Below are 26,833 nucleotides of genomic sequence, written 5' to 3' on the forward strand. Positions count from 1 at the left end.
ACCCTTAGTAGTTGAGATTTGGGTAAGTGTTTTTTCAAAGATGCCTGGTGAAAACTTGTGTAGTGCAAAACATTATTCCGGTCAGTAGGTTTACGGAATATATCTGTTGTGATATGGTTGTCCTTTAAAGTGATGAGAACATCCAGAAATGTTATGGTTTGAGGATCAATTGTCCATGTAAATTGAATTTGTTGGTTGTCTGAATTCAAGGTGTGTAAAGCTTGCTCAAGGTTCTCTCTTGTATCTTTCCAAAGAATAAATAAATCATCAATAAAATGAACATACATCTTGATATGTTTGTTCCAGATGGGGTTGGACCAAATATTGGTATTCTCAAATTCACCCATGAATATGTTCGCGTAGACCGGAGCTGCGCTATTTCCTATGCTCGTGCCCACTAATTGCTGAAACCAGTCTTCATCATGTTTAAAATAACTCTGATATAGAGTACACATAACGAGTTCCATTAGAAATACTTTAATGGTTTCTTCCATATCTAGTTTAAGGTTAGCCTGTTCCATAGCCTCAATTCCCTCCAGGTGTGGGATTGAGGTGTATAAGGAGCTGACGTCAGCTGTGCATAGCCATAGCTGTTCGTTGGGTTCAATTTTGTTGCTTTGTAGTTTGCACAACAAGTCTGTGGTGTCTCGAATATAGCTGGCTAAAGACTGGACTGTAGGTTGAAGATGATGATCCAAATATTGATCATATTGAAGTGAGGAAGTAAGGTAGGATAATTGCTGCACTTCCAGTGCCACTCGGGCGGCTGAGTGCAGGGTGCTTTTGGGCTTTCGGGTGCCCAATGTATTTCAATAGGATGTGTCCCCTTAGGCACAGCCTGGGCTCAGCGGGTGCAAAGTGTGCTGCATTCGTGGTTCCTGGCTGCCACCAGGGTTTGTTGTTGTTTGAGCAGAACCACTGCTTGTGGGAGTCCCAGTCTTTAGATGAGCAAGATATTCAGGTCCTCCGGGGTTTTCGAGGTTGCTGACCACAGGAGACGCCGGGATTTAGCAGGAGCAGGTACCAGGATCAACAGGCCGGTAGGGCTGGGGCCAGTCTGTTGGTGTCGTCCTCTAGTTAGCAGCTGCACAGCCGGTCTTCTTTCTTCTTGTTCTTCTTGTTTCAAAATCAGGATCTGTGGAAGGAAGTTTCAGGGTGCCCCTAAATACTAAAATCAGGGGCGTTACATGTAGGGCAAGGGCAGGGACCAATGGGTCTCTGTCCTGGGGTGAGTACACCCCCTATCCTGCCACTCTCCAGTGGGAGGGGGGCTGGAGCCTAATTCTGATTGGGTAGGGCTCCCCATTCTCAAAATGGCGAGAGCCCGGAGTTGTGTTTTTTCTTGCCTCCCCCACCTGAGGGGGGGAGGGGGTTGGCAGAGACTGGCACACACCCTTTCCTTCCTATGTCTTTCCCGCCTGTCTTTCCTCCAGAGTGGGGGTCAGAACCGGTGGGGGCCAGTTGCTGAGTACAGCAAGTGGCCTGGAGAAGCTTACAAAGGTGGCTTGCCTTTGAAGCTTCCCCTGCCCATCCTGGGGGATGAGACCTAGCACCCTGTCCCAGGATGTGCATTGTTGCAGGCCCCAGAGAGCGGAGGGCTCTTTACCCAGGGGTCCAGCAACATGTGTGCTGGGTGGCAGCCTAGGCAGGCTCTGAGTCCAGACACAGGATGTGGGTTGGTTTCAGGGGGCAACTCTAACTTTCCCTCTGTTGTGCATTGTACATTAAATCCCACACTGGCATAAGTGCGGGTTTAATGTGCTGAGAAGTTTGATACCACACTTCTCTGTCTTCAGTGTAGCCATTATGGTGCTGTGGAGTTCGTAATGGCAACCTCCCAGCACCATATACTCTTAATGGCATCACTGCACTTACAGTGCTCAGGAATGGCCATGGGTACTGTAGGGGCACAGGGCTCATGCACCTGTGCCCACACCACTGGCATAATGCACCCAGCTAGAGGGGTGACTGAGGTATGCCAGGGCAGTGTGTTTGTGGGCATGACACACAGGGATGTGTGCCATGTCGACTCTCTGTTTAGTTTTGCACCAAGACACTCAGGCAGTGTGTGTGTCAGGGTGCAGGGCCTCTAAGGGTGCCACAATATGTGCTGCAGCCCTTAGGGGTCTTCTCTGGCCACAGTGCCCTGGGTACCCAGGGTACCATTTACCAGGGGCTGACCTGTAGCCAGAGATGCCAATTGGGTTTAGGCTTTAATGCAGTTTTAGGGAAGGAACACAGGTCCTGGGTACCTGATTGGCAGGAACCCAGGGCACACTCAAAGTACATCAGCAATTCAGCAAAAAGTGGGGGCATACCATGCAAGAAAGATGGCACTTTCTCACAACAATTATCCATAAACAACCTAAACATTGTCATATCACTCCACTCATGAAAAATCTCCATTGGCTGACTGTAGAACAAAGAATGATTGAAAGTAGTATATATCACTTTCAAAGCTTCTATAATAAAAGACCTTCTTTTATCACCTCCGACTACATAAATACACCCCTACATGCTCATTACTCTGTCGACTGGAACTATATGTCTATTCCCAAGTTCAGGTTTAAGAGACAGGATAGAACCAGTTTTTCAGTCAATGCTCATAACCTTTGGAACACCTTCTCCACTGAAATAAGTATCTTGCTACTTAAAATTCAGGAAAGCATTGAAAACCTGTTTATTCAGGCAAGCCCACACTTAAACTGATGTCCTTGTAGCTCTCCTGGATAATAGTATTGCACCCTTATATTACCTCTGTTCCCCCTCAGTGCCAGGAGACTATTCTGGTGACCATGCGCTTTACAGTTGCATTAACATAATATAACAATATTATATTGATATTGTGTCAGGAACACCTGTGTCATATTGTAATCTGCAATTTGGGGCTGACAGACACAAGATTAAAAAACGTTGAAAAAATAGGGCTTGTAATCTAATTCTGTCAAGCTTTTTAGTCATACATTGCTTCGTCTCACCAAGAAGTTTTCTCTATATTTTCCCAAAATGTAATGCTCTTTCTCCTTAAACCTAAAATAGAATCCACTACTTAACCAGTGGAGTCATGTGAACTCTAATCATTGATCAGAAACATAAGGAATCTTATTCCTTGTGTTTCCCTCTGGGTTCGGAGTGCTTTCAGAGACATCTGCCAAGTCGTCTTTTATCTGTGCTATCGTATACAGACCCCCCCGACTATATGCCCCTCTTTCCCCAACTCTTTAGCGAGTCGATCGCTCAACTCGCGATCAATCACGCCAACATCTTGGTGATTGGCGACTTTAACTATTGGCCATCTTCCGCCCATGAAAGCCAATCCTCCGCGGAATTTACAGACCTTCTAAATAGCATGAACTTCTCCCAGCATGTTCACACCCCCACCCATCATAAGGGGCACATCCTTGACCAAGTCTGGTCGTCCAATCTTGACATCTCACCTCCTGATGTCCTTCCCTGCTCTTGGTCCGATCATTGCTCCATCTCCTTTCAACTTCATCTGCACACTATGTGCCCTCCCCCCCGTGCTAAGAATCTCGTGGCTCGTAACTGGAAAAGGGCCAATCTACCTGAATTCCATGATCTACTGGCCCCCACTGCACCCACCTCATCCAACTCACTAGGAGACCAGGCGGACCATCTAGATGATTGGCTACGCCAGGCTAGTAATAAAGTTGCTCCTCTCAAAAAGATCAACGCTAAGCGCCCTCACGACGCACAGCGGTGGTTCACGGACCAACTTAAAGCAGACAAACTTGCCTTGCGACAAGCTGAACGCCGTAGGCGCCGCAACTATGACCCACAGCTCAAACTCGTTTACACTGACTCCTTAAAGTCCTATAAAAAATCGATTTTGATAGCCAAGACGGCATACTTTTCTCAAAAAATAATGGACTCGAACAACAAAACCAAGGAGATTTTCTCTATTGTCAACGAGCTTTCTCTACCTGACAGGGTCACCCCCCAACCCCAGCCTACCCAAACCCTGTGCGACTCGTTAAACTCCTACTTTATTGAGAAAATTTCAACTATAAAAAATAACATCCCAACCCCCGCGTCTCCTACTCCCCCTCCCCTTCCTCCCAGTAACACCAGTATCCTGACGGAGTTTCCTCCGATCTCCCTACAAGAGTTTTCCTCTCTTCTTCTCAAAGTCAGCTCGGGTTCTCCTAATGACTGCTGCCCCCCGCAGATCCTAAGAGAAGCCTTCCTTGTGTGTCCAGACCCACCTCTTGCATTACTCAATAACTCTTTGGCTACTGGGGAGGTCCCTCGCTCCTTTAAGCAAGCAGCCGTTTTACCCATCCTAAAAAAAACTAATGCGGACCCCACAATTCTAAGCAACTACCAACCCATCTCCCTCCTCCTCTACCTAGGCAAAATTCTGGAGACCTATGTCACCCGTTGTCTGAGCTCCTTCATAGAGAAATCCTCCTTTTTGGACCCCCAACAAGCTGGATTTAGACCCCTTCACTCCACTGAGGCGGTCATAGTAGCAGTCATGGACACCCTTAGGAAAGGTGCAGACAAAAACATCTCTCAGGCCCTTGTCCTACTAGACCTCTCGGCGGCATTCAACACGGTCGATCATACCATCCTGATCGACCGTGTCCAAAATGCCGGCATCCAGGGGGTGGCCCTTGACTGGCTCAGATCATTCCTTGACCAGCGATCACAATCTGTTCACCTCTCCACCTTTTCTGCACCCTACACCTCCCTCACCTGCGGTGTCCCACAGGGCTCTGTACTATCCCCCCTTCTATTTAACTTGTATTTGCAACCCCTCTTAGTTTCCCTCCGCAACTCCCCGGTCACAATCTTTAATTACGCGGACGACCTCCAGTTAATTTTTCCCATCAACTCCCTCCCTTCCTCCCGCCTTAATTTTCAGTCGATTATGATGACCATCGCAGAGTGGATGTATCACAGCCAACTAAAGTTGAACCCCACTAAAACTGAGCTTGTACTTGTGGGGGCTCCCAATCATCCATGGAATTCCACCTTCTGGCCAACATCCCTGAGGAAGGCACCCACTCCAGTGAGCACAGTGAAAAGTCTGGGGGTGATTATCTCTGATGACCTTTCAATGAGACCACAACTTAACTCTGTCACCTCATCCTGCTTCTTCCAGCTTAGGCGGATTCGCAAAATCAGCAGGTTTCTCACCAGAGATGCCCTGACTCAAGTCATCATCGCTCTCATCACCTCTAGGCTAGACTATGCCAACATGTTGTACGTGGGGATTCCTGCATGCCACCTCCACCGACTGCAGCTGGTGCAGAATCAGGCTGCCCGCCTGATTTTCCGCCAGCCTAAACACCAGCATGTCACCCCCCTCCTCCGCAGTCTGCATTGGCTCCCTGTTTCCAAACACTGTACCTTCAAGCTGGCATGCTCAGTTTTCAAGGCCCTCTCTGATGAAGCCCCTGCGTTCATCTCTTCCATCTTGACTCGCCACATTCCCCTTAGAGCTCTTCGCTCAGCATCTCTCAACCTCCTAGTGGTCCCAAATTCAAACGTAAGAAGCACGGTGGTTTGAGTTTCTCTGTTTTGGCCCCCTCTACCTGAAACTTCCTGCCACCTTCACTTCGTCTTTGCTCCAACTATGACTGCTTTCGTAGACTACTAAAAACCCTGCTCTTTCAATCTGCCTATGAATAACCCCCCTCACCCTTGATCACTGCACCTGTCAAAGAGCGCCATGAAACCGTTGGTGAAAGAGCGCGGTATAAATAATTTTAACGTAACGTAACGTAACCTCACTGATATTACCTCTTGGTACCTTATGCTTTATTGTTGTCCAAAAAGATAGGCCTCTTTCCCCAGAATTCATTTTAGACCAAGGGACAAACAGTTTTTATCTCCATTATCTGGAAGAGAACACTCCACACACTGTGGCACCAGGGATGTGCTTACCTTTCCTCTTGCCTTACCACAAGCCTGGAAATCTTGACAGTTACAGCATCATTGTTTATATTTATCCACATCCACTGCCCTTAAAATGCCTCAACAATCTTCCTTATAAACATCGGCGTAATCAAAAGCAACTCTTGTATGGCAATTATACCATATAAATTGCAACCTATCACTGATAACCAATTTTTTACTTTGGATGGAATCCATATATATTCAATGAGTCTTAGCCAAACCAGGGACCAGAGTTCTTACTCTGGCTGCTCCTCATCCCGCATTAGACCCAGGACATACAGTGTGCCTATGGCAGCTCAACCCCCAAATGCTTCAGAGACAGCAAAATTTGAGGTCTCTGTTAAGGGCACCGTTAGACATGGCAACCTTGGGTGGTTGTTCCCCAAACCTTTTGCCTTCACCCCTTCTGTTTCACTGAACTCATTTTTGTTGGCTCAATTTACCACTGCTAACCAGTGCTAAAGAACTTGTGCTCTCTCCTTAAACATGATTGGCTTACACCTATTAGTTTACTTGTAAGCCCCTTGTACAGTAGTACTACAAAATTTCAGAGCCTCTAAATTAAATGCTACTAGTGTGCCTGCAGCATTTATTGTGCCACCCACTTAACCCCTTCGCTGCGGCGGCTATTCCGCCGCAGCGCTAAAGGGGCGGGGCGGCCACGCGGCGGCCGCATGCTGGTGACGGAGCCGTTCCGTCACCAGCCGCGGTTGAGCTATGCTGGTGACGGAGCGGTTCCGTCATGACCCGCCCCGCTCATTAGAACGCCCGCGCAGGCGCGAAATCAGCGCCGCGCAGGTGCGGCGGCTGGGCCATGACGGAACCGCTCCGTCATCAGCACAGCTCAACTGTAGCTGATGACGGAGCGGTTCTGTCATCAGCAGGGGAGGGGTTAAATAGCCCTTGAAAACATGTCTCAGGCCTGCCGTTGGAGCCTGTGTGTGCAGTTTTAAACTGTAATTTCAAACTGGCAAGATAATCATTTGCCCAACCTAAACTTAATTTTGTAATAAATATACGTCGCCCCTAGTGTGGGCCCTTCACAGTCCATTGGGCACGGTGCATTGTATTTTAAAAAGTGGGACATGTACTTTTAAGTTTTACATGGTCTGGTAGTGAAAATCACTCAAAATAATTTTTTACTATTGGAAGACGTAACTTTTTCATTGGATAACATTGCGTTACCATATTACATTTAAGAAGAGAGAACCTTTGTTTGGGAGCATATAGAATTATCATGTTTGGCGGTGAGGAAATGTAATTTAAAATGCTGTTTAAAGGTAACGTCGGATTTTAAGTCCCAATACTACAAATGCCACTTTTAAAAAGTTGCAAAAAGGTGAATGGTTGCATTGTTTAGCATTTTGTTTATCATTTGTTCCTTTTGCATTTGTCGCCCTAAGTGGGAATGGTATGCCCAGACGTGGGTTCCGTGCATAATGCGCAACTGGAGTCAAGCGAGCCTGGCTATGAATGGTGATGCCACAAAACCGGTCCCAGGATGCTTGTTTCAGGTACAGAGGACCTGGCTTGGCAGTTCGGGCTGGACTGCTCCCACTAGAACCCTTGGGCGCAGAGTCAAGACTGATTTGCATATGGCTGGGTCCAAACTGACATGACTTGGTGAGCAAAAGAACGATGGATTAAACCAGATCTTTCTGACTGAAAGTGAATTATTTGCATTGTTCAGCATCCTGTCCATCATTTGTTCCATTTGCATTTGTCGTCCTAAGTGGGAAAGATATGCCCAGATGTGGCTCAATGCACGACTGGATTCAAGCTAGCCTGGCTGCTGAGGGGTGATGCCCCGAAATCAGTCCCAGGATGTTTGTTTTAGGTCCAGGGAGGACGTGCCTTGGCAGCTTGGGCTGGTGTGTTCCCACGAGGAACAAGGTCAAGACTGATTTGCATTTGGCTGGGTCCAAACTAGGGTGACATGATTAGCAAAAGAACAATGGATCAAACTTAGATCTTTCTGACTGAAAGTGAATGTTTGCATTGTTCAGCATTCTGTCCATCATTTGTTCCTTTTGCATTTGTCACCCTAAGGGGAAGGGTAAACCCACACATGGGTTCTGTGCTCACTGCGCCACTGGATTAAAGGTAGCCTAGCTGATACGGGGTGATGCCCGGAAACCGGTCCTAGGATGTTTGTTTCCAGTCCAGGGAGGGCCTGGCTTTGCAGTTCGAGCTGGACTGTTCCCATGAGGAACAGGGTCAAGACTGATTTGCATATGGCTAGGTCCAAACTGGGGTGGCATGGTGACCAAAGAACGATGGATTAAACCCAGATCTTTGTGACTGGGGGGTGAATGTTTGCATTGTTCAGCATTCCGTCCATCATTTGTTCCTTTTGCTCTTTTAGAATGTTTTCATTTTCTTCCCCCCAACAATTTGGTGCCTGCAGCCTGTTCCTGGGTCATATGACTAGGTATAGTTGGCAGTTGACCTATGTGTATTCCTCCCAGACTGCCACACATTACAAGGTCTGGATGTTGACAGGATGGGCAATCTTGAGTTGATGAGGGGGCAGAGCTGTCACTTGTCACACTTGCACTTTCAAGACACTGCCTCAACTCTCACAGAGAGGAGTTCACAGCAGCCTATTCTGCCTGCAGACAGACTGGGCCCAGGACAGGGAGGCAGGAGAATTACCCCCTACACTTCTGTAGGGGGTATTCTCCGGATGTTTCTTCCTCTTGTGCAACAAGGTATAACAAGCATTTACAGTGCAATGGTCTCGGCATTATTAAAGGTAGAGCTATTGGCATTGCTCATGGCATTTTTTATTTTAATTTTTTTTAAATCATAAATAAATAGCATTGTCATTTACATTGCCAATAGCTTAATCATTAAATAAATGGCATTGTCATTTACAATGTCAATAGCTTAATCGCTCGTATATGCATGACCTATTGCATTTACACCCACACAGAGACACACATACACACACATACAGAGCCATCCACAGTCATTCACATAGAGCCACCCACACACACAGCCACCTACTCAGAGCCACCCTCACACAGACAGAGCCACCCACACATAGAGCCACCTACAAAAAAAGCTATCCACACAGAGCCACACACACACACAGAGCCACACACACACACACAGCCACGCACACACACACAGCCACACACACACAAAAAGCCACACACACACACAGCCACACACACACACACACGCACAGCCACACACACACAGAGCCACACACATACACACACACAGAGCCACACACACAGACAGCCACACACACACACACATACACACAGCCACACACACAGACAGAGCCACACACACAGACAGAGCCACACACACAGAGCCACACACACACAGAGTCACACACACACACAGAGCCACACACACACAGAGCCACACTCACACAGAGCCACACACACACACACACAGGGCCACATACACACAGATCTACACACACACAGTGCCACACACACACATAGAGCCACACAAACAGACAGAGCCACAAACACACAGAGCCACACACACAGACAGAGCCACACACACAGAGCCACACATGCACACACACAGAGCCACACACACAGAGCCACACACACAGAGCCACACACATAGAGCCACACACAGAGCCACACACACACAGACAGAGCCACACACATACAGACAGAGCCTCACACAGACAGAGCCACACACAGACAGAGTCACACACAGACAGATCCACACACACACACAGCCACACACACACAGAGTCACACACACACATAGAGCCACACACACACAGAGCCACACTCACACAGAGCCACACACACACACACAGGGCCACATACACACAGATCTACACACACACAGTGCCACACACACACATAGAGCCACACACACAGACAGAGCCACAAACACACAGAGCCACACACACAGACAGAGCCACACACACAGAGCCACACATGCACAGCCACACACACAGACAGAGACACACACACAGAGCCACACACACAGAGCCACACACACACAGACAGAGCCATACACAGACAGAGCCACACACACACACACACACACAGAGCCACACACACACACAGAGCTACACACACACACAGAGCCACACACACACAGAGCCACACACACACACACACACAGAGCCACACACACAAGCAGAGCTACACACACACACAGAGCCACACACACACACAGAGCCACACACACAGCCACACGCACAGACATAGCCACACACACACACACGCACAGACAGAGCCAAACACACAGAACACCTCTATTTTTCTATGTTTGCACTGAAAAAGTAGGTTTTTTTAAACCACGCAAATGAAGGTACTGTAAAAACCGGGATTGTGAATATTTAGTTGTGTTCCATAGTTAAAACAGAACATGCATACAGCAACATGACCCGGTTGCAACGCGACATGCTGCCCCGCTGCAGGCACTAAAACAACCAGGCCTAAACCCGGCCCCCAAGAGCGTCCTGCCCCCCACACGCTGCAGCACCACGAGACGCGCAGTCCCCGCGGCATACGCCATAACACCCAGGTCTCAACCCGACCCCCAGGTGCGTCCTGCCCCCCCCCCACTCGCTGCGTCACCAGAGCAACCCCGGACATGGCCACTCGCCGACCGCCAACAAAGAACAGCCCCCGACCTGATCCTCTCCCTCACCAGTGACCCCGCCAACGCCAGAACTAGCCTACACGAAGGGATGAAAGACGTCGCCGAGTGGATGATGAACAGCCGCCTGAAACTGAACTCAGACAAGATGGAAGTCCTCATCCTGGGACCATCGCCCTCCGCCTGGGATGACACCTGGTGGCCCCCGGCCCTAGGCAGCGCACCCAAGCCAACAGACCACGCACGCAACCTGGGCTTCATCCTGGACTCCTCCCTCTCGATGACCAGACAAGTCAACGCCGTCTCCTCATCATGCTTCAACACCCTACGCACTACACCCTAAGATCTCCCGATGGATCCCGACCGAAACCAGGAAGACGGTCACCCAGGCACTCGTCACAAGCCGACTGGACTACGGAAACACCCTCTACGCCGGAACCACAGCCAAGCTACAGAAAAAACTCCAACGCATCCAGAACGCCTCCGCCCAACTCATCCTGGACATCCCCCAACGCAGCCACATCTCCGGACACCTGAGAGACCATCAGCAAGAGAATCACGTTCAGACTCCTCACCCACGCACACAAGTCCCTCCACGACCTGGGCCCCAAGTACTTTAACGACCGCTTGACCTTCTACACGCCCACCCGCCAGCTACGTTCGACAAGCCTCGCCCTCGCCGCCGTACCACGCATCCGAAGAGCCAGCGCCGGAGGAAGATCCTTCTCCTACCTGGCGGCCAAGACATGGAACTCCCTCCCCACCCACCTCCGGATGACCCAGGACCATCTCGTCTTAGGGAGACAACTCAAGACCTGGCTGTTCGAGCAATAGCAGACCCCCCTTCCCCCAAGTGCCTTGAGACCCTCCGGGTGAGTAGTGCGCTATACAAATGCTATGATTGATTGATTGATTGATTGACTGGGGCGATTTTTTTTTCACAGAGCGCTAAAAAGTTTGAAGACCACTGCCTTAGTCAGACCGCTTTTATAAGGATTGCATCAGATCTGTTAACATGCGGAACATAAGGATTTGCTGGGCATTAACAGCACGTGTGAAAATGAATGTTGCTGCAGATGGAATGCGTATTGGAATTGCATTTATATGTCGCTTACTACCCATGACGAGGCGGCAAATCACTTTCTGCGAATAGCGCTACTTCGAAACCCATAAAGAATTAGTGGTTAATTATTATAATGAAATATTTGTGTGGTCGATACGTTAGTTGTTTGGATTGAGAAGGATGGTAGAGGGACAGAAGAGGGAAAAGGTGTGCATTTATATAGCGATTGCTACACCGGATGAGGTCTTTTAGCACATAGCAAGCTACTTCGGAACCCATTAAGGATTACTAGTGAAATATAAAAGTAACAAAGTAAGACGTATGAAAACTCTGATTGCGAGACGACGTGCACCACCTTACAGGTCGATCACCCCGATATATATTTTACAAGCTAGATGCTACAAAGCAACACAGCTCCAATACGGACTACTCTAACATCGCTTTGCACAGGGTTCCTTCCAGAACCACTTCCAGGAATTCCAAATAGGAGACTGCCCAACTCAAACAACTAAAGATGTGAGCTAATCAGTGAACCTTTGACCGGTGTATCGTTGCAATATACAGATTTTTTCTGATAATGTGAAAGTTTAAAAGAAAAAAAAACTGCAATTTAACCACCAGCAATGCGAAGATGGGTCTTCTAATTCAATACAAAAACATGTTTGCAGCACCTGACGCACTGTTTGCTGATTCAGCTAGTCTAGAGAATCAATCACTTGCCGGCAGGTTTGGCCAATGCACACCATCGCAGATTTAAATATGGCTTGTTCTTGCTTGATCCATCGCAACATGCGGCTTAACAAATTTTTGGGCTTGGAAATAAGTCCACACAACAGCTCAACATGGCTGTCACCGTTTTTGTAATAATTCACCCTCGTGCTATGAAACATCCAAGCATAATCTAGAAAAGGCGGGTTTATTTGGACAGCGGTATAGGGAGTCCAGCCCCAGAATGCTAGATAAAGACATCCCCTGTGATCCCATGTTGCCACACACACACACATATATATCTTTAACAGCAGGATGCCGTCCTAAGCGTACTTCAATAGACAGCACTGAATAAACAACTGATAATTGTGAAAAGAAAGTTCTTCAGTGGCTATCCTTGCTGCATTAATTCACCCAGTCACCGCGCCGTTAGATGCCATGATCACGCTAGAACATTATACCCTCTTCCCTCCGGCCTCTGTCGGGGCTCTCTATCCTCAACTACTGTCGTTATTCCCTTTTCTAGAGCTCAACGTGCTCTTGAGGAGCAACCCGAAGTAATTTAATAGACCTCCCCCCTTCCCCGGTCCCGCAACAGACACCACAGGTAAGTAATTTTCTCCTCCACATGTTCCTCACCTCCGCCTGTAACAAATAGTCGACAGCGAAAAGAAGGAACCCTGCTCCGGAAGTGCTCTCTAAGGCCACGAGCACAGACAGGCGTACAACTTCCTGTTCGCTCATGGAAAAATTATTAAAAGTGTCTTAGAGAACCGTACAAGCAGCTGCAGCCTTCATGCACTGGCATCAGAAATAGAAACCTCCATAAGATTTTTGCTACAGTCACGTAATTTTGAAATATCCGCGAAGACATAATATATGCTGCGCATGGTATTGAAATAAAGTTTTCGGGATCAATAATTTTGCTTCAATGTCTGTGAATATCTATTATTGTTTTCGCACATTGTACTCTCTAACCGGATTATTACCTCCCTGAATTGAATGTTAAATTATGACACGTTTAAGATGGCCGCTGAATTAATGTACAAATTTACAAAAGTCCCTTGGGAAGTACTAGGGACGCCGAAGAATAATCCAGGGCAGGGAATGGGCGAGGGGGAGAGGACCACTCACCTCAGCAAAACAGCGTCGGGTAAAACAGCGTCGGGCAGCATGTTCAGCGAGGTCCAGGAGGGGAGGGGATCCGTCCTTTTCAGACTGGGGGGCGTGTTTTTTAGGTTTGAGTGACTGAAGACGTCACAGATAAAAAAAAACTAAAAAACACGCCCCCGAATCCGAAAAAGACTGGGCTTAAACAGAGTGACGCCCCTCTCCTCCAATGGCTGCCCAGCATTTACAAGGCCAGACAATGGAGAAGTGGGGCGGGTTCAAGCCCTCCAACTAAAAATCATTAAATCTTCGGACCGAACTGTGCAAGCGCAGCCTACGGTCCTCGACCTAAAAATGGAACCCTCAGAACCGCTCTCCCGTTCACATCTGGACCTGTTGATACTACAGAAGAAGGACTGACCTTCTGCCAGAAGACTACCATTCTGCTTGAGCCCTGCCCTGCTTACTGAGAAGGAAAACTGGACATGCACCCTTCATTCCAGACTAAAATGACTCCAAGGGTCAGCTGAGTGACCTCCTGTTCTGGACTACAGCAAAACAACAAGTTCAAGAGGCCTCCCTGCGTCTGCCCAGCTGACCATATGCACTGAACTAACCTAGACCTACAACTGGACCTGCCTGACCCCTGCTAGGCTCTGCTGGAATTGGTTCCTGATCCCCAAGCTATACCCTCTGGTCCTGTACCCTTGGTATTGCATCAGTTGACTGCCTCCTAATAAAAGGATACATTCTGAAGTTTTTGGCTTTTCACAACTGCAAACTGGCCTATTCAAGCTAAGAACTTGCTACCATGCTGATGAACAATGTGAATCTTTTATGTAACCGACTTTTCGCACTAGAGTGAGCACCAGCTACGACCTGCAGCCACAGATACGCACTTTGCACTATATCATCGACAGCCCGCAGTGACCACCAGCGCAAAGCTCCAGCCACGACCATCAATGATGCCCGGCTGGATCTTCGTGCTAGAGGGACAACAGTCGACGACACCTGGCCTGCTTACTTGCAACAGTGACAATTATCCATGGTGCTGTCCTTTCTCCTCGTGGCCTTCTCCATCGTGAACCGGACACTTTGTGCTGGATTTTAAAAGGTCACTTTTTCAGTGAGACTAACCTAATCCCTGTATCCAGCCCATGCTCCATCACAGTTGGTCTGAACTTGTTACTTTCACCTTGTCTTGCATGACCAAATAACCATGAGTGACACTTTGTGCTTTTAGGTGCTTTAATTACCTCACATCTTTGGAATCGCATATCTCTGGTTCTACAGATTTGTGTTCTTTTCGTGTCAAATAATTTGTTAAATTTTAGTCCATTTTTCTAAAGTGGTCTGGGACTTTGTCTTGTGTTTTTACTTTATTATTATTTGAGTGCTGCATGAATACTATAAACATTGCCTCTAATGTATGCCTGACTGCTTTCGTTCCAAGCTACTAGAGGTTTAAGCACAAGTTAATGTAGTTATTTTTGTAGTTCACCCTGACAGAGATTGTGGCCGTTGCTTGAGAAGGGATACCACCCCCTCAATCAGGAACACAATTTCTCACCGGCACCTAGATGTAAGAATTTTGATTTTAAGGGCTGTGTCCCTGTAAAGTGTATCAGTCTGAAACCTAGTCACATTTCCCCCACCTCTGAATATTTCATGTCATCCCCTGGGATGAATTATTTGGTTAGCTCAGAGCAAGCAACCAACTTTCTCTTTTTGCTTTCTTAGCACTTCCACTCACACCTTATTTATTGGTAATATATGCTCTGGTCCTTCAAGTGACATACACATCTTGTAGAATCTAGGCTGTACAAACCATTGGTGTATCTACCATTATCCATCAATGGAGTAATTACCTGTCCATTTATTGTCACCATCTATAAATACTAATCGGTTAGAGGACAGCTGCTACCATTTGTGGGTCAGGCTTTATCCCTCCCAGTGAGACTAGAGCAGGCTTATCACTTCCATTTTCTCCAAGCACCTCCTTAAATCTGGAATGCTTCATTACAATGGCGCTTTCTGGCGACCTAGATGTAAAGCTGGTGCAATGTGGCATTCCTCTACAACCAAATAACCACAATGTGACTAGAAAGAATTGCCCTGGGCATGAAATATCTACTCTTGACTTTGTATGGAACATGGTGGTGACTGGATCTTCCTGCTCGGAACCCTTATTAAACCTGCTTGTGTGCTCCTTTTGAAAGCTCCAAAGACTTTGGGCCAGATGTAGGTAAGTATATTTTACCGATTCATAAATACCGAATTTTACCGATTCGGTATTTATGAATCGGTAAAATAGAAGGGGGGAGATTTAGGTAGAATCGGTAATTGAATTACCGATTCTGTAAGAATCGGTATTTACCGAATCGGTAAATACCGATTCGGTAATGCCCATTGATTCCTATGGGCATTGAAGCCCATAGAAATCAATGGGCATTACCGAATCGGTATTTACCGATTCGGTAAATACCGAATGTTGCAAGGGTGCAGGGGGTGTCACTTTGACACCCTCTAGCACCCCGAATTCAGGCAGGTGTGACATGTGGCACAAAGACATGCCCTAAGGGCATGTCTGTCTGTCACATGGCATAGGTGTGCATGCACACATGTGCATGCATACCTGGAATCGGTATTTTACCACCCAATTGGATTGGGTGGTAAAATACCGATTCGGTAAGGCCTGTGGGACTCAGAAGAGTCCCACCTACATCTGCAAATTACCGAATCGGTAAAAATACCGATTCGGTATTTTACCGAATCGGTAAATTTGCTGAATCGGTAAAATAGGGCCCCTACATGACAAATACTTAATACCGGTCAGTAACGGCCGAAATCGGCCGTTACCGACCGGTATTTTGGCTCCTACATCTGGCCCTTTGTTTGCTAATTCCCAGTCATCTGCTCTGGCTTACTTCCATAGGTATGTGAATTTATAATCCACCAGGCGTTGGTGCAGGACTATGTTGTGGGTAACAATTGCTCTGCAACACCATATCTTCAATGTCCACATCATTCCCATTTATTACATGCAGGTTTCCCCATGACATTGAAAAGCATTTAACACCTTCTACGGTCTATCATCTAAGGTCTTTGTAAATATAGACAACTTTTTGCCTCAATTGTACATTATACTTTATCGAGACTAGCTGCTCTTTCCTTCTATGCTCGTCTTTTCCTTAGCATAGTTGCCTAGCGTGTAATGTATCTAGACTAGAGTGTGAAGCATTTTACCACATGAGATATTTATATTTTGTGGTTTATTAACATCACTAGGCTAAGCAGGCAAAAGGCCTGTTCAGATTAAACTATTGAGGACAGTTCGAAAAACAATGCAGTTGTTGCCATGAAATAGAAAGCTTTGTTTGTGCACTGCTTTCCTCTTAGAATAGGCATATAATAACTAAAGCATATCACATACTTCTACCTTTCCAGCCCTTATTTTTTGCATCCAAACGGGTGTCAGGTATCTCTTTATGTTGTCAGTGTGCAGCAGGTAGTAGCATGACATAGAGCATTGTATGCCCCGGTCATCTAGCATGGGCTATTGAATGATATAAGCGGTAGTGCGATTCTGTTGTCTTACTTTGTCCAGGAGAAGCCCCTGCATCCCTAGTCCATAGTAGTAAGATTAAGGATTAAAGAGGGCAAAAATCTGGCTTCTAATTCAGTACTAACAAGCACTGATTTAGCCAGCTTTCCCAATGTCTTTTTTGTCCTTATTCATGACAAAAAACATTCCAAGATGGCTGTCATGCGTGCAAACCCGGGGCAGCCATCTTGGAATAATAAAGTAAAAGAAGCATTTCAATTTGGCCACCATGCCTATGTATGCATATACTCACACAGGATCAAACCTATTTGAAGATGTCTGTCCGCCAATACAATGGTAAATGGAGCATGGAAGGTTCATATGCATCTCGGGAAACCCCTTTATGGGCTCTAATGTAAGCAAGTTTCTTAGATCAACAACAGAAAGATATAACTCATCTAGTCAAAACACAGTGAGACTCAAATACTTCGGCAGACCAAACGCAAGAATAGTAAAGATAGCCATTGAGTAAGGAGCAAGGAACTGAGAGTTAGGGTGTCTGTAGGCGAGACCTCTTCTATTGTTATTTTTCTGTCTCCTTCAACTTATGGGCCAGTGTTTCATGTATATCTCTTTTCAGCCTGAAAACACTGAGCAAATATGGTTGGGAATAAATCAAAGATGTGGTTTTGCCTCCCGTTCCTTTATTTTTCATGCATTTCGGGGTGCTACCACATAATCTCTTGTTTTCTTTAAAAAAACATTTGTTATTGAATTTAAACATAGGTAATTGTGCACGGGCTTTTCAAAGTGGGTAAGTAAAGAGGTATGGCATGTGTTATTTCTAATTTATTGTGTTGTTGTTTATTTTTGACAAATGAAGAATCATTTAGCCAGTTTGTTGCTTTCATGATCCAACACCGGAACAAATGTGGATCAGGTGGTTGTCTGCTATCCTCTTGGCAGGTGAAACAGAGTCTCAGGGTGAGCCCTGATCATTGACCACTGAGGCTGAGAGGGGTTTATTCCGCTGCTGCGAGTTGGTACATTGCTCTCTGGTGTGGGGTCGTGGGTTCTCCCCTGGTAATGACATGGGCTATTCTGTATCTTTCTCACTCCGTTAAGCCTGTTAACCCAGGCTTGTAGGTAGTTCTTTTTCCTCAATAAATAACAACACTTCGTTTTACACAGGGGCTAATGGTCTTCTGTGTAATCCCTGTTTATCTTTCTTGTGCAGCACCATACTCTCACTCCTACCCACTTCACAACAGTTTTGGCCCACCTCCCCATGGGATGTGCCACTGGCATTTTCTGAGTCAATGCAATGGCTCTCTTGGCAAATGATACTGCAAAGTCTAGGAATCTATTGCTTGCTTTCTTAGTTTTTGGATGGAGAAAGTAACCCTGTGAGCAAAAGTCCAGGGGGTACAAGCCTGTCTTGTCTATCCCACATATCTGTTGTTTTTTAATGATATAGGGCCCGATGTAGGTAAACGCGATTTTCCGATTTCAAAATACCGAGGCGGGCCGAATCGGTATTCTGAAATCGGAAAACGAGATGTAGGAAAAAAATACCGAATGAAAACCGATTTGGTCGGCATCGGTAATGAGATTCGGTACGTTCCGATTCAGCTCGGTCCGAATCGGAAATTACCGAATCGGCCAACAACGAATCGGAAAACACCGATTCGGCTACCACCGAATCGGATATTTCCGATTCGGCGAATACCGATTCGGTAAAAGCCGATTCGGTAAAAACCGAATCGGCAATCATAGACCCATGGCGAAAAAGCCCATAGGAATGCATTGCATGAACCGATTCGGCTTTTACCGATTCGGATAATACCGAATCAGATTTTACCGAATCGGATATTACCGAATCGGTAAAAGCCGACTCGGCAATAGGCGATTCAGCCAATGAGGTGGCTCCCCCTCCCCCACCCAAACAGGGAGTGGCAACCCTGGCAGGTGCAGACAATTAAGAAGTTTCTAGAAGTTTCTGGAAAGCCTGCCTGAGCCCAACACACAGTTAGCAGCAGTGGGAGAAGGAGGTTGCAGACTGAACAGCAGCAAAATGGCAGATCAGGCAGGAAGCCAGAAGTCCTCCCAAAAGAGGAAGCCCAAATTCACCACCACAGAACTGCAGGTGCTGGTTGAGGAGGTGGTGAGGGTGCACCGCCAGCTCTTTGGCAAGCTGTCCCTCAACGTGCCAGACAGCACCAAGAGGAGATTGTGGGCCGACATCGCCCAGAAGGTCAATGCTGCTGGAGTCACCCCCAGGTCCATTGAGGAACTTAAGAAAAGGTTTTACGACCTCCGCAGCCTCACGAAGAGGAAGCTGGCCGACCTCCAAAGGCAGGCTGGACACACCGGAGGAGGCAAGAACCCGGCGCCACCCCTCACCGAGCTGGAGGAAATTGTCTCCAGCACCATCGAGAGGGCGAGCATCGTAGGGATCGGGACCCTGGACAGCACTGCGATGGCCACAGCTACAGGTAAGAAGCATGCGCATCATGACACACCCTACCAGACACCTCCCCATTAGACACAATGCATAGGCAAACACCAGCACTGTACTGTCACCAACATACAAGAGACAAGCATCATGGTACATGTAGTCAGCAGAAGTTAGCCAAATATGTCAGTGCAGAATCACAAGACAGGAAACAGTGTGACACGGTGTAAGGAGATGCTAGGACATGTGGAATGCCATAATTGTACTGCCTGTAATACATCGGCACTCAGTTTACAAATGCTTCTTTGTACCTAGGGGCACCATCAGGCAGCACCACTGTGGCAGCAGAGGGAGCTTCGACATCAAATACTGCAGTGGCAGGGCCGAGCACCAGCCAGCCTGGCCAGGAGGAGGAGGATGAGGATGAGGAAGGAGACACCCCAGGGCTTGGAATGGAGGGAGTCCTGGTGATTGATTTCCAGGCAGTGCACTCCCCAGTACTGCCCAGCTCACCCCCCTTGCAATTTTCACCTGATAACTCCCCTACAAGGCAGACCATTCCGCCGACAACAGCTCCTGCCACAACCGTGGCCTTGCCACCCGTCCAACCTGTCGTGGGAGCAGGGGCTCCGGGACCGGCCAGCACCACACCACCACCAGTGGCACCCCAGCCCACTCAGCAGGCCGGAGGCAGCAGTGCCAGACGCCGTGCCACCACCACCACCACTGCTGCACCAGCACGGGAGGGCAGTGTGTTCCTGGGCCTGGAGGGCCAGATGGTAAAAATCCAGCGCCAACAGGCCAAATCCACCATGGCCTGCCAACGCCAGCTCCTGCAGCACAACCTGCAGATGGGGGAGTTGGTGAAGGGTTTCCAGGCTGTTGTGGACAGCAACAAGGAGGTGGCAGCAGGGTTGGGCAGGCTGACCACTGCCATCACCCACTCCTCTGCCAGGCAGGAGGAGCATGAGGTTGCGCGCAGGAGGGATGCCCGGGTGCTCAACCGGGCCATGGCCCGCCTTGCAGCGGCGACCGCACAGCTGTGCCATCGCAGCTCAAATCAGGAATCGGCGCTCAGTCAGCATACAGCTGAGCTGACTAGGGGGATGGCCAGGATCACCACGGCCATGGAGGCCATGTTAATATCAAACGCCGCCTCCAATCCTGCCCTGGACCTGGCTGATGCTGGAGACAGCAGCAGCCGCAGCAGCCCGGCCAGCGCTGCATCAGAGCCAAGGAGGAGCACCAGGCGATCCGCTGATGCTGCTGGCCATTCGGAGGGGGCCGAGGGACACCCCAGTGGGTCTGGAAAGCGGGCCAAAAAATAGGCTGGCAAGGGGGGATGCGCAAACCAGAACCCTGGACTTTATTTGAGTTGACAATCTCCATTATTTGATGCACATCAGTGCTGTAACTGTGGTGCATCTTGATTAAAAAAAAATTTTTCCAAGCAACATTTAGCTGTCTTTGCATCTGTACTCAGTCAGAAATAGTTCTCAGTGATCTCCTCACGTCTGTATCTGCCATCACATGGCGTACACACCCCAGCTGGCTGTGTCAGTGGCACAGCTTCGTCGTCGTCATAGTCCTCGTAGTCAGACAACTCCACCTCAGTGCCCTTCTTGACCGCAAGGTTGTGTAACATTGCACATACAGCTATGATCTTGCAGCAGGTGATGGGGGTATACTGCCTTGCACCTCCACTCTTGTGCAGGCATCTGAATCTACTTTTCCAGATGCCAAAGGTCCGTTCAACAACATTCCTGGTGCGTATGTGGGCCCGGTTATACCTCCTTTGGCTGGGTGTGGAGGGGTTGAGGTAGGGGGTGAGTATGAATGAGCGGAGGGCATATGCACTGTCGCCTGGAAGAGAAAGGGGTCACATTAGACACATGCATACATGTATTACACCTACCTACTATGTGTTATGGGGGTCTGATGATGTGGCTCACCTAGGAGGTATCCTTCTCCAAAATCGCCAGCCATCAGCCGTGCATATATGCCGCTCTGTTGGAATATATATGAGTCATGGGTACTTCCTGGAAATTTTGCTACCAGGTCTGTGATGGTGCACTTGGCATTGCAGATCACCTGCACGTTGATGGTGTGTGTAGATTTCCGATTGCGGTATATGTATTCGGTGTCCGCTGGTGGGCAAATCGGAATATGCGTGCCATCTATGCAACCGATGACTTGGGGAAAGTGTGCCATCTGGTAGAAGTCCGCTTTGGTTTGTAGCAGTTCTGCGTGGGTTGCAGGGAATGAGATGTATTGGTCCATCCTGTCAATCATGGCGTCAAGGAATATGTGGAAGAACCTTGACAGGCTGCTCTGGCTCACCCCTCCTGCTGCTGCTACTCCACTTTGATAGCTGCCAGACGCTACCAGGTGTAGGCTGCATAGCACCTGGACGTGCGCAGGGATGGCGTGTGCCCTTGGGGTGTGGTGGTCCAAGTATGGCTTAAGGTCCCTGATGAGCTCAAGTATGGTGTCAGAGTCCAGCCTGTATCTCTGTAGGATCTCAGCCTCAGTGAGCATGAACAGGGTTATCCTCTGTCTGTAGACCTGTTCATTTCTTAGCCATTCCCTCTGTCCTTCCTGCTGTAGCCGTAGCCGCCTCGCAATGACATAGAAAGCTGCCATCCTGCAAGTTGCAATGCATTTTGGGACTGTTTATATGGGTTGGAGTTGGTTACCACCTGATTGCAATCCATGGTAAATACCGAGTGAATTCTACCGATTTTGAGCCGTTTTCGGTGTTTCTGTGCCTCCCTACATCTCCCCAACTGTCGGAATCGGGGAATTTCCCGATCGGAGATTCATACGAATCGGCATGTTTTCCGATTCGGTTCATGTCCGAATCGGTATTTTTTCCGATTCGGTACATGGACCGAATCGGTGAATTTCCGAATCGGTGTCACTAACGAATCGGTAGTAGGACCGATTCGGTGATTTTCCGAATCGGTGTCACTAACGAATCGGTAGTAGGACCGAATCGGTGATTTTCCGATTCGGTGTCACTAACGAATCGGTAGTAGGACCGAATCGGTGATTTTCCGATTCGGTGTCACTAACGATTCGGTACATGGACCGATTCGGTCTTTGTGACCGAATCGGTGTTTTTCCGATTCGTTACATATCCGATTTTCGGTATGTACGTATCGGAATCTTTCCCATTCGGTACACATTCCGAATCGGTTTTCTATCCGATTCGTTCTGTTTTTGGTTCCCTACATCTCGATGGCTGTTTACCGATCGGTAAGGGCCAAAAATCGGTATTTTCGGCCGATACCGATCGGTAAAGCCCTACCTACATCGGGCCCATAGTGTATTTTGCATTGAACTAAGCAGTGTTCCACCCAGGGTAGTTCATCATGATTAAATTGGAGAAACTTCAGTCCCAAATATTAAGACTTTACTGTTATATGTAGAAACCGTTCTTAAACTTACCACTTCATCATTCTAGGCCAAAATGAACATGATTGAAAAACTGCACAATTTAGCAAAATGGCCAAATAATCCCAAGCTGCAAAAACATAAAGTAAGAAGGTAGTTGCATGCTGCCTAAATATGATTATAGAACGCATAATTATCAGGACTAGGTAGTACATATAGAGCCACCTGACACAGTATGGTCCACTTATTACAATGGAATAGATCCCTGTGAGATCATAAAATACAGATGGAAACTCCTTGCGCCATTATGTAAGAATAATCCATACTATTGATTTACAAGCACCAACTCTTGAAAACGATAGAAACCTATGGCTAAGGAGATAAAAATCAACTGACATTTTAAGTCCTTTTTGGACGCCTAACTGTTATATGTTCATCCTTGTCCGGCAAACACATAGATTTCCACAGGCACTGCTGGGCCAATCAGAGATTGATCTGTCCAAGTGCCGCCTTCATCCATCTCCAATTTCAATGCCTGTACTAGTAAGTACCTTGAGACCCTCACGGGTGAGTAGCAGTGCTTTAAAAGTTCCTGATTGAATCTTTGATTGATTGATTGGTAAGTTGATTTTATCAGCACCTTGAGCTTCATTGATGCAATCAAGAGTCTTTTTTAGAAAGAAACCCAGACAGCTTCTCGTGCAATCCCTTTGTAGAAGGTTAGGTTCTTCGAGGTTAAACCATGAGCCTAGGTGCTGTACAGATGCTGTGGAATTTTTAAATTCTCTGATCAGATGATAGATAATGTACCGCGAAAATTATTTCCTGGTCCATCAATTAGTAGCCTTCCAACCTTAGTGTACACCAAAGACTTTTAACATTGTTTTTATAAATATATCAGGACAATATATTAAGATTTGGCTTTGACCATCTGGGGGCATTACCATAACACACCAAGGCCTTTGGACTGATTTGCCTCGATTTCCATCAAGCCAGTCTTTTTTCTTGCCTAAGACAACTAGCAAAAAAATCATCTGAGATATCCCAAGAAATTGTGGCTACTGTCATATGTCGTGTACTGACTAAGGTAAACAATCAAATCTGCTTTTGCTGATCGGAACTCACACATTGGCATTTTGAGATACTACAATTAGAAAAGATAGTGTAACTTTTTTACATGTACTAAAAGTAAGCATTTCAAATGGTGGAGTGACACTGTATGTTTTTTCTTTTAGTTACAAGTTAGCGGCCACAGCTCAGAGTAAAATTCACCGATCTGAGCCCCTTCCACCCGACCAGAAGTTAGTTCGATGGATAGAACACATCATCGCGTCAAAGGGAGGCGCTCATCTCCGCCCATACAGCTTCCAACAACCGTGGTACCAGCAATGTTTGTTGGATGTTATGGCCTTCTTATTTACATCTGCTGCTGTGGTTATCTACATTTGTGTTAAGCTGCTGAGAACTGTTCTTTCAAAGCTGCTTCGACAAGATAAGCTAAAAAAGCCCTGATACGACAGACTTTTTTTGATATGTGCTTACTTTTAAGATCATCCTGTCATAGTCAACAGTAGTTCAGTATAAAATGTAAGAAGTTTAAAATATATATATTTAGAGGATGTTTCTTTACAATTATCAGTTGAATTTTGTTATATTACATTCTTTGGGTTCAATTTGCGTGTGTGTAGTACTTACATGCACAAAAAGCAATTCTGTGAGCAGATGTCCTTGATTCTGGTTCACTACATCTGGGGACGTTTCCGCTCCCAGATCAGACAGGTGTTGACAGTCTACCAGTGGTCGGTTGAAGGAGGACGGGGACAGCCTTACAAAATGGGCATATTCAGAAACAGTTTCCAAATAACCTCCTGTCCTTAAAAAAACAATTTTACTAATGGCAAGTAGTGGAGTAAGTGGAACAATTTAGAGTAGTTTAAAGAAATGGTGCACCCCCTCAGTCAGGGGGAAATGCTTTGGCCTTGTTGAACAAAAGCAAATAAAAAATGTACTCTTTGCAGAATTTTATTGGGCAGTCTTCTGAATAAGCATTGCGAACTAGAAGGACGACAGGATATCCAAAGTTTGTTTTTAAATAATTATGTTTAGCCAGCCTGGCATAGATTTTGCTTGGCAGTGGTTGAAAAGTGTGACAGATGTAGGAAACTAAACCAGCAAGGAAGAAATGATCTGTGTTTTCAAGATTCACCACCTTGATTGTACTGCATTGTTGATTGTCAAATAAAGACAATTATGATTGATCTGAACTAATATATCCCTGATTTGCTGTCATTAAAACTCCTATACCTTGCTCTGTAGCTTACATAAGCAATGTCTTGATGCCTAAGAGGAGTTTTAAGACATACACTCCAGTGGATCCAGGGACCTGCATCTCTGCCTAGTGAATCAGGAGATCCACAGTTCTTTACAAGGTCCTTCAATGAAAGCACCCTTGATTATTTTTGCAGTTCACAATGGCTGTCTTCTCACACAAGTATATTGTATGTTTCTCTTTGTACACAGAAAAGCACATATCAAGTCAAGTCAAAAGAAGTCTTTATTCGATTGTTCATCTTAAAAGACATGCTACACATCTAACATTATATCTCAATTTCTAAAGTGCAAGCATAATTAGTAAAAAAATAATTTAATATGATGTTAAAAACATGACTAAGACAGAATTAAATCACTTATACACGACTTCATTTACAGATTTAAAAAGTTAAACATAATAAAAAACAGTTAATACAAGATATCACAGTCCAATTTGGACCTTGTAGATTATTTAACTGGGACCTTGATGCGAATTAATCAACCTCAAGCGTAGAATCCAAGCCCAACCAAGGTATTTTGCAACCCCTATTACTATCAAGGGCGATAGATCAGATTTTAAAATTCTACAGGCTGTAGATGCTGAACGAGTGCCCAGACTTCTACGTAATGGGCGTAGCCACTTTTGTCTAGGGGCAACATACAGGGGGCATACAAAGAGAAAATGACACACACTTTCACCCTGCCTAGTACACAGTGGGCAGTGCTCTGGCCCTCCCTTACCCCATGATGTAGTTAGGCACCTCAGTGGTAACGAGCCAACTCTCGGTTGATGGAATAGTTTGCGATCCAGGGGCTTGGTGATGACATCCCAGTACTTTTCAAGGGAAGAGACATCCTTCAGAAGAACAAATGTCGTTGTAAGAGAACTTCCTGTCATTTCCGAATGTCTTTTACCAACAACCCATTTCCAGTAAAGATTTCTCTGCTCTTTTTTGGGAGGGAAGGTGGCCGAGTCAGGGTTATGCCATAGTTCACCAAGCCCCATGGCGCAAAGAGAAGATCTTACCCCTTTGAACCATCCTATATTGTCAGAGCCCAGGGAATCCCTTACCTCTAAACTTGCTTTGGCATAAAGCAATAGCTCTGGTGTGGTCCACAGACGCCGCCAAAATGCTAGGGGTCTGAATCTCGCTAGGTCTTCCACTGGTTGGCACCCTAAGTCGTACAGGAGCAGGATGCGCGGAGTGGATTTTGGTAAACCAATCGCCGCCCTGAGAAATTTATTTTGGGCTACCTTTAGGGGATCCAGATTGCTGTAGCCCCAAAGCTCTGCTCCATACAAAACAGAGGGTAACATTTTTGTGCCATAGATTTTCATGAGCGGGGACATTGGCTGGGTGTAAGCACTTTTATGTTCTTTGAGGAGGGCTCCTCCTATTTGTGCATGTTTTAGTGCCAGGAGCTCGACTTGCGGTTTCCAACTAAGATTTTCACTAAAAGTGACACCTAAGTATGTGAATAGCGTAGTCTGCTCAAGGGAGGTACCACCCATTGTAACCCTGGCAGCAATTAGAGATGGTCCTCTCAGCACCATAAACTTTGTTTTGAACACGTTAACCTCCAGCTCATGCTTGCGGCAAAACAGCTCAAATCTTGACAGGGCCTGCTGGAGACCCTGCCTCGTCTTAGATATTAACAGGGTGTCGTCCGCGAACATGAGCAGAGGTACTTTCATCCCCGCCAGTGTAGGAGCATCCGTGGAGTGGTTCACAAA

General features: G+C 46.8%; 1 protein-coding gene across 1 annotated transcript in view; it reads left to right on the forward strand.

The window, feature by feature from the left end:
* Positions 1–25,046, forward strand: part of LOC147726407 (UDP-glycosyltransferase 3A1-like) — a 539,556-nt gene extending 514,510 nt beyond the window's left edge. Inside the window, exon 7 of the mRNA XM_086960529.1 lies at positions 24,024–25,046. Within this exon, the coding sequence (XP_086816655.1) occupies positions 24,024–24,300 (277 nt within the window). The 3' untranslated portion in view covers positions 24,301–25,046. The remainder of the gene's footprint in view (positions 1–24,023) is intronic.
* The last annotated feature ends 1,787 nt before the right edge of the window (positions 25,047–26,833 follow it).

The sequence above is a fragment of the Lissotriton vulgaris genome, chromosome 3_1, assembly GCF_964263255.1.
Source record: "Lissotriton vulgaris chromosome 3_1, aLisVul1.2, whole genome shotgun sequence".
NCBI classification, from domain to species: domain Eukaryota; kingdom Metazoa; phylum Chordata; class Amphibia; order Caudata; family Salamandridae; genus Lissotriton; species Lissotriton vulgaris.